This window comes from Sycon ciliatum, chromosome 3 (assembly GCF_964019385.1).
Source record: "Sycon ciliatum chromosome 3, ocSycCili1.1, whole genome shotgun sequence".
NCBI lineage: Eukaryota > Metazoa > Porifera > Calcarea > Leucosolenida > Sycettidae > Sycon > Sycon ciliatum.
In genome coordinates, this window is record NC_088645.1 from 46,209,954 (window position 1) to 46,219,020 (window position 9,067).

A 9,067-nucleotide genomic window follows, 5' to 3' on the forward strand; every position below is an offset into this window, starting at 1 on the left:
GGGGTCAACGCACCGTCCGACCTAGCTACGACCGTCACCCTGGTCACTGATTGTAGTGGACTGGACATGTTATCAAGGGAGTCGTAAACCTACGACTTCCGGGTGCATCTATTTGTACTTGTAGAACATGTACAACTGTTTGGAATTTGATTTTAACAGGCGGATTATTCCAATTTTATGCAATTCGTATACAGTTTGCCTCGAATTATGCGATTATTCGATTTTGGTAGGAATTATGCGAACAATTATGCTAGCATAATCTGTCAAGGCCTACCATTGGCCGAGCATAGTCGCCGATGGCTAGCTGAGTGAACACGAACAGAACGAAGATATGATGTATCCTTTTTTAATCTCCAATGCAGTCGGATTGCAAATGAATTTTCAATGTGCAGTGATAAGGTGGCAGATTCTGCTCGCAAAGCAGTGAAATTGGCAGAACCATACAAACCTTTTGGCGGGCAATTCTTTATCCACCAGTTCACCACAGTTCCCTCCTCCATCATGCAAAGCTCCCCACCCTTAGCCCACGACTCCTTGTTAAACAAGTCCTACTAGCATGGGACATCCACCACCAAACCTCCCCACCACACCTGCAACAACCACATCTTGCACCACAACGTCAACACCAACCATACACCCTTCGACAGACAAGGACCTACTCCATCGGACACGCACACACAAACAGGCACCGAGATTCCCTCATCAACAGTGCCCTCACCCTCTACAACTCACTACCTATCGACATCACAACCCAACCTCGTAGAAATTCTTTCCGAAACAATGCATCCAGTCTTCTTTGGAGCAGTACCTGTTCCTGCTCCGCGCATCCCCCTGGTTTCAGATATCTCGATCACCCCTGCTAACGGTATTGCCCCCCGCTTGTTTTTTCATGATCCATTGCTTCTTGCCTCCCCGGTTAATTTCCATCTAGTTGTTTCTGGCTAGTGCCAGTTCTAACGCACTTAACAATCATCCTTATTGGCGGCACGCCATCGTGGAATAAAAGAATAATTATCCACATACCAAACATGCATGAAACTTACCAGGAAAAGTACCGAATTCTGCCAACTAGATGTGGAAAATCGTGTTCAGCTTGTGTGTGGACGGAACAAATCAAGGAATTCCACCTTGCACCAAAGCCCACATGCAATGAACATTATGCGAACATACCGTGATGATGTAAGTTAGAGTATGTACAGCACATCACAGTGATCCCCGTGCAACAACTATACACATCACAGTGATCCCCGTGCAACAACTATACACATCACAGTGATCCCCGTGCAACAACTATACACATCACAGTGATCCCCGTGCAACAACTATACACGTTCATCACATTCATCACACCCACCGCATCCATCACATCCATTTTGTCCGTACAACAGGCTTTACTGCTATACACACCGTACACCACATACAGTACATGTACACCACATACAGTACATGTATACCCAAATGATAGGGTGAGCCAATGGAATACTAATAGTTTACTATGGTCGGCAAGTAAATTTGGTTCTCAGTTTCTCACACCATTACACTCGTCTACCAGAAGTGATCACTGATCAATGATGATTGATAGATCAATAATATCGACAGTACGGAAACGCAACAGTAGTATTAGTCATGGTAGAAGCCTTTTGCACAGGAAAATAACGCAATTGATGCAATATTCGCAAATATAATGAACACAAAATACACAATTCAACCTGAACGGATCAGTGATAATCAGAGTGGAGGGTGATGATAAAAACCTGATGATGAAGTACATGTAGTTAGCATAGAGTTTGGTCACAGCCAGTGGGACGTTGTAATGCTTGAATGAGTTCTCATGGTTAAAAGCGGAGATGGGAATGAACGTTCTGCTACAGCTGATATATGCTAGTCACAAAAAAGTAGTGCAGGATTCATTACAATGTCATTGTACATGTAGATAGGCAAATTGTGTATTGATAGGTTTCTGGTTTTACAGTCTTAGATGTGTGAAATCAAGAGAATATAATGGTGAACATCATCCGCTCTGTGTGTAGGCGGGAAGGTGATGACGTCGTGCGATGTGTTCATCATGGACCCATCGTTCATAGTGTAAGCAGTTGAAATAGCGTTGTTAGAGCGTAAGCTGGAGATACCAAGACTTCTCGGCTGACCAGAAAACCAGACGTGCTGGCATGGACACAGGGTGACGGTGACGATGGCGGCGATGCTACAGCTTGATCAACTGAAGATGACTGAAGCTGTACGGGCGCAACTGGAACTTTTGTACTGCGATCCTGTTTCTTGCTGGTGGGCAAGGAAAGAGCCAGTTGTACTTTGACGATCAGCTTTCTCCCTGCAGCGGCCACATCTAGGGAGGTGCCACCCCACGACCCGTTCACGTGCACACCAAGGGACGTTCGCGCGGCTGCAGGTGTGAAGTTCTTCAAGATTCCAATCTCCACCGATTGTCGGACTGTTGTCCGCTGCTGTTCCTGGCGGGGATCAGACAAAGCTGATGGGACTGGAGTAGAACAGTCGCGAAATCGAAACACTAGTCCATTGGGGCTTTCACTCACTGGGGAACACGGAAAGGACAACAAACAGAAATCACAAACATTATTACTAATCAACTTTTCTAAAAAATACTTGTGTATCCACACTATTTGGAAAAGTATCAAAAACGAATAATTATTGATCTACAAGAGCATTCTGCAACATTGGCAGTTTGAGGCAGCTATTCTTGCTTGTTATCAGTTTCTGTTTAAAGGATTTATTATCCAATGTTGTTATTCCGACTTTGTGGCCGGCCTTGACTTCTGGACTTGTGTAAGGAGGGGGGGGGGGCACGACCACGCCCACCGCTTGTTTGTGAACAGTTGCCTGTGTGGCAGTGATCGCGTAGAAGGTTACGAAACGAACGTAATCGAACGGCAGTGTTCCAAGGTCACAGAACGCTTACTTGTTTTGGATAATTCCTCGACCAACTTGTCCACGGTCATCTGCATACGTCCTCCGGAGGTTGGTATGGAATACGAACGTCTCTCTGACAACGTTCCACTACCGCCATCACCACTACCATCGACATGCTTCTCATCACAGACGGGATCGATGACTATGTGCCCGTCACGTGACTGACTAACATCAAACACATCCAAGGCAGTGGGGGAGGGAGTGGAGCACTTTTCACCTACCATATTTAGTGTTGTTCAAATATTGATATCAGATATTACGTACAATAAGTAAGGTTTGATGAAAGAGGTCAAGTGTACTTGAATGAATTCAAAGTGAAGGAGACTTTGGAGAACTGAACTTTCTTTTGCTAACTTAGAGCTCCTTTATACTCTCTATCAGGCATTTGTTAAAAGGGACGTGGTAGCTCCTCTTGAGAAAATGTTTGGGATGTTTTGGGATAAAACAGTTACGCCCCTAACTTTCGATCTAGTGCGTCTTGAGAAAAATGTCTGGGACGCCATGGGTCGACAGTTACGCCACTAAAGTTGATCTAGTGCTGTGTATAGGGCTTGAAAGTGATGACGTCAAAACGGCCAGGGAGTAGTAAGTTGACATCAGATTTCTATTTTTGGATCCACTAAGGTGTGACTTTGCTATTGCCTAAGTATGTGGGTGCATAGCAACCCACTCATGTCGCATGCAGGTGTGACTTTTATTTCGCCACCAGTTGTAACCCCGCCCCCAGTAGCCAAATCAGTCAGTTTCACTGGCTACATCACCATGCTGTGGGCAAGACCGCTTGAAATGTGCTTGGATCCATACAAAAACTGGATCCAAGTGGATCCAATTTTTGAATTTTTGAAATTGTTGCTATGCTGTGACGTAGCACTTTCAAGCCCTATTGTATGCGTGTAAGATTCCGTAGACTCAGTGCACGTGACACCAATGTTTAACTTGCAGTCAGGGAGTAGTAATGTATTTTACTACTCCCGGACTGCAGTGGGTTTTCCTGGGGTGTGCTGCGCGCACTGCGTGTAATCTGCGCGTGTAGCTCGCGCAACGACGGTTATGTGGACGAGAAGCAGCCTTCAACGACTTAGGTACTTTCCCCTTTCCCGTGGAGATTACGTAATTTGACAAGCCACTTGTCAACATGTTGATAGGATCTAGGAGGGATCTTCAAATGCTCTGCTGCTTGGCATTCAGCCAGACAGCCCAGTCGGGAAAACGACCATAGGCTTAGGTGCAGGACTTGTGGAACAGCCGCTGTCGAATGAGCCAGAGCTGGCACTGGGGCAGGAGCGTGTGCAGCATCACTATTACTAATGCGGCATTCCAGTCATGTACAATGATGTACAGTAGCTTTTAGCATGACTGTACTGTACCAGCATACCGTAACAGAGATCTCCAGAGAGGAGTTGGACAGGAGTGTATTGTACCAGTTCTGTCGTAGGTACTATCATGCCGACGAGTATTACCCACTCACTACTAATCCGTACAACACTCAACAGCATTCCACAGGAACTAGGAATACTCCACTTCATGTCATATCCTTTATTGCTGAACCCACAAATAATTGTGATACAGATCGTACACCATTCGAGGTAAATGAAAAAGCCATTAATAAAACAATATTAAAAAAAAGAAGATAAGGTCACTGTACCATGCCAGACTACTATTATCCACTTCATGTATAGCAACCACGGTACACGATCGAAACTCATCAACACATAATTCCAGAACCCCGAAATCATGCAGTCGTCGAGCGACTGGTCCGGCCCGCTCTCAAGTCCACTCTTCCCAACACTGGTCGCAGGTCGCATAGGGCCACGGGCATACACAGGTGCTCAGTCACAGGTCCTTTTGGGCCACAAGCACACACAGGTAGGTAGCCCTTTCCCAAAGATGCTAAAATATTTCGCAACTTATGCTTTTCGCAACCATGCCAAAACAAGTGAAAGTTGCTGAAATCGCATCCATATTGTCAGAAAAACGTAACGTCGGAGCTGCAGTGAACTGAACACTTGCCAGAAGCTATTATCCCACGGATACTGAGGACATTCTATTATCCCACGGATGCCGAGGACATTCTATTGTCCCCTAGAAACCTAGCATATTCTATTGTCTCCGAGATGCCATGGACATTCTATTGTCTCCCAGATGCTGAGGACATTCTCTTTTCCTGGTGGCGCTTGGCAGATATGCGTCGCTGTGTCTCAAACGTCTTCAATATCCCGTCCAATACTGAACACACAACACAACACGGCAATGTCAGAGGTCAGAAAATGATGAAATCCTACCGCTGGTGCCAAACACTTTTTGGGTTTTTGACTGGTACTGTACGGCCAGCCATCTGAAGTACAATTTTCTCATGTGGAAGGGGTGGCGTAGTCGAAAATTTTGGAAGTTTAGAGCCCAGATGACGGTGTATTTTTATTGATTCACGGGGAAATCGTGGCAAAACGTGGTACGATTATTACCATAGCGTTTCCGACACCCCTGCTACTTGCAGTATGTGTCTAGATGGCTCGCATCCTCCAAGGCACGGCACATGAATGTGAAGCCTCCACAAAACATCTTATACAGCAAGAACATTATCAAGGTCTTGGTCGAGAGCCTGAAATGTGTCATTCTTCGAGTATATTATCGCATTTTTGCCCTCGAGGACACTACACAGCAATAAACAGACCGATACTCACAGTGTGGTGCGTAGCTAACGACAATTCTCAGAGACGCTGCAGATACAGAACAAGGGCATGACATCAGGGAGAATAACACAGAGAACGCTTCAGTCCTTCAGTTTATAGAACATGAGCAATTTTTAAAAGTCTTCAACAAGATAGACCACCTGAATTACTGTTTTGTTTTAAGTCTACCGATGTGATTTGGGTTGTATAATTTTCTTAAAGGGGAAGTTAAGCCTAAAATCATATTTTCACCAGTTGCAGTCTTCGGGGTGCTGAGTCGAATGGTCGTGGTCCGAGGAAGCTGAGACGCTCCCTTCCTACTTTAATCCCAATCGAACTCGCGCACTTCCACCGAAACTGGGTGACTGCACCCTACTAAATGCGGATTTGTATGTTAAAAGCGCCATTTTGTTCTTATAAAAGCACGGATGACCGCAATTGGCCCTTAAGTTCTAATCTCTTGGCCGCTGAGTTGACTGGTTTTGGTCCGATAAAGCTGCGATGCAGCGTTCCTCCTTTATTCCCAATTGAACATGGTTGAACAAGCGGTCACGTGCTCCCGCGTGCCCAATCACCTGGTCAGCGCTAGGCGGTGTAATATGTCGGCATTTTTTTTAGCATTTTCGGTACAATCCGCGAACCCAGCACTTTGGGCTCGTGATGCAGCATTTTGGGGGAAACGGAGCACTTGGCCGTTGTGTATCAAAATTGAGAGAAGAAAAACTTCCCAAACAAGAACTTCACTTCCACATTCCATGGGTTAGCTTCTTGTTGAGTAGTTTATGAATTGTTTACCATGGCAGACTCGAGCAAGTCTCTTATTGAGTGTGTTTCGGATGTCAGTGATGAAGATGAAGATACTGTAGAGAGCGATTCTTGCAAAAAAAGCGAGCATTTTCCAAGCATTTTTGGGAAGGTTTGGGAGCATTTTCGGCATGGTTTATGAGAATTTCCCAAAAGCATTTTCGGCAAAGTTTCGGGCATATTACACCGGGCCCTAGTCAGCGCGCCAGCAGGCGACAACTTTCACACCCAGGTTCAACTTGAGTTCAACTCGAGTGACAGGACTGCACCCAAAAAAGGTCAAACAGGCTCTAAGTTGTACCCTGCAGGCACGGTGACCAGGTGACTGGTGTACGCAGGAGCACGTGACCGCTTGTTCAAGCATGTTCGATTGGGAATAAGGGCCGAACGCTGGCTACGTATGACTGGTGATAGCAATCTTACACTGTGAATGCGTCATTGTGCGAACCATATCTTCATGAGACATTCCGCGAATCGCCTGGGATGTAAGACACATAACAAAACACATAACAAAACACACCATAAAAACACGCACCATAACACACACCATAACACACACCATAACACACAACAAAAACACACAACAAAACACACAACAAAACACACAATATAACACACAGCATAAACACCCAGAATTTTCGTCACCAGCAGTAAGGGAGGAAAACCAAGTGTGTGCAACTCGAAAAATCTCTCAGATTACGGCAAAAGCTATTTAATGACAACAACATTTTGCAGTTACTTGGATAACTATTACACTCTTGGATAGCCGGAAATGAAATATAGAAAAAACAATGTCATGTACATCGCCATGAGTAGTCAAAGCAGAACAACGGTACGGATGGAGTTGTCAGGCCTAGAACAACTGGGTGGCTATACCGATATTGAAATGAACAACTGGGTGGCTATACCGATATTGAAATGAACAACTGGGTGGCTATACCGATATTGAAATGAACAACTGGGTGGCTATACCGATATTGAAATGAACAACCGACTATCTGCGCAGACTTGACACACTTGTCCCAAGTTCACCCACACATCATATGGCCCAGAATCTGCGAAAACCAGGCTTAGGGTGAAAATAATTTTTTTGAGAAAAATGATGTTTTGTAAAAAGGTTGTGTCGCGTGGACGATCGAGTGCAGTGAAGTGGAACCAAAGAGAATCTCGCTTGTTTGAAGAAGTAACAGTCATGGCAGGAAGGGTTTCAGCAGTCAGGGAAGTCAAAGGGCTTCCGGTAGAGTATTCCCTGCTACTCCTCTAGTCACGACGAAGAGTTTTTGAGCTGATCGAACGGATTCCATTTCCTACACTCAGGGATGGCGAAATTTCTGCGCTAGCTGCTGCTTGCGGAATATGGTGAAGAAATCGTCTCCAGTTAGAGTCGTGATGGCGATAGCGAGGAGAACCTGGACGACATCGATCCAGCCAATCGAAGTACAGAGATACTAGCTGTTTCTGGGCGTCACGCAAAGGGAATGCGCGCAGCGGAGCTCATACGTTTGCAGCAAATTCACGAGGAAAAAGGCTTGAAGCGCAGTGTGAAAACGGTTTTGAATTGAAGTCCTTGGCGATGAAGTGCTACTGAATGCCAGGCGAATGAGCGAACAGATCGAGAGGCTAGGCCCCCACTCGAGACTTTCCTCGCTGGACAGCTAGCTGCAAGGGATCGTACGGCGTGCTGATATTTCACTTGCTGGTCAGCACCAAGCAGATACTGCAGCACGCCAGCACACTATGCGCTTACTATGAACAGTAGAACAGGTTGAAAGGCTGTGTTCTTGCTTGTTTGTGAACAGTTGTACTAGATTCACCTTTCAAAAGGTGCCATCTCAACTGGAGTCGGGTTTCCTTGTGGTGTGTAGCGCCAGAGCATGCCAGTACATGTATTCAGCCCCAGAATGTGCTGAGTGAGGAGCAAACAAAATTCATGCAGAACTGTGCATGGCCACTACAGCCTGCAGCACCAAGGGGCCACAACAAGCCTGCCCCCACATGCCTACCTTGTCATGTCACCTAAACAAAAATCATCCATGTCTCTTCCTTCAGCATGGTGGATCTCTCTTCATTTCTTTCCTGTGATAACAATTTTGTGTTTTTTTGGTTTTTTTGGATTTTTTAACACAATACCCTGGTGTGTTTTAGATGCTTTCAATACCACTATGAGTCTACCCACACCTGTAATATTTTGTTTCCTCACCCCCTATGCCCAGTATAAGCTGAAAATGGGAAAAAGTCATTTTGTGAAATTTCACCCTAAGCCTGGTTTTCGCAGATTCTGGGCCATATGTTATGTCACCTGCCCTCTCATTTGCACACAAGACACAATAGACCAAGGAAACACATAGTAGTGAGTATATAGCCAGACCAAAATAAATGAAGGTTGCATTCTCCAATAAAGAAACACCCAAACGAACACATACATGTACATGCAAACAAACACAGACACACAGACACACAGACACACAGACACACAGACACACAGACACACAGACACACAGACACACAGACACACAGACACACAGACACACAGACACACAGACACACAGACACCCAAACACACAGACACACAGACACACAGACACACAGACACACAAACACACAGACACACAGACACACAGACACACAGACACACAGACACACAAACA

General features: G+C 45.4%; 2 protein-coding genes across 2 annotated transcripts in view; both read right to left on the reverse strand.

Annotated features, from left to right (window-relative positions):
- Positions 1-1,481: 1,481 nt before the first annotated feature.
- On the reverse strand, positions 1,482-3,637 carry LOC135812332 (uncharacterized). The gene is made up of 2 exons (XM_065325712.1): positions 2,936-3,637; positions 1,482-2,551 (listed from the first exon to the last, which is right to left on the reverse strand). Exons 1-2 carry the CDS (start codon positions 3,168-3,170, stop codon positions 2,079-2,081), a joined length of 708 nt encoding a protein of 235 aa, XP_065181784.1. The 5' UTR covers positions 3,171-3,637; the 3' UTR covers positions 1,482-2,078.
- Positions 3,638-4,173: 536 nt separating this feature from the next.
- Positions 4,174-9,067, reverse strand: part of LOC135812334 (protein lin-7 homolog C-like) — a 13,054-nt gene continuing 8,160 nt past the window's right edge. Inside the window, exons 7-9 of the mRNA XM_065325714.1 lie at positions 6,843-6,897; positions 5,628-5,663; positions 4,174-5,172 (exon numbers count right to left, since the gene is read on the reverse strand). Coding sequence (XP_065181786.1) covers positions 5,075-5,172; positions 5,628-5,663; positions 6,843-6,897 — 189 coding nt within the window. The 3' untranslated portion in view covers positions 4,174-5,074. The remainder of the gene's footprint in view (positions 5,173-5,627; positions 5,664-6,842; positions 6,898-9,067) is intronic.

Excerpts from the sequence above, each read along its gene's own strand:
- LOC135812332 (XM_065325712.1), bottom strand. The coding sequence starts at position 3,170 with ATGGTAGGTGAAAAGTGCTCCACTCCCTCCCCCACTGCCTTGGATGTG. Across the intron at positions 2,552-2,935 it reads CGAGGAATTATCCAAAACAA|TGAGTGAAAGCCCCAATGGA; the intron begins GTAAGCGTTCTG and ends CGTGTTCCCCAG.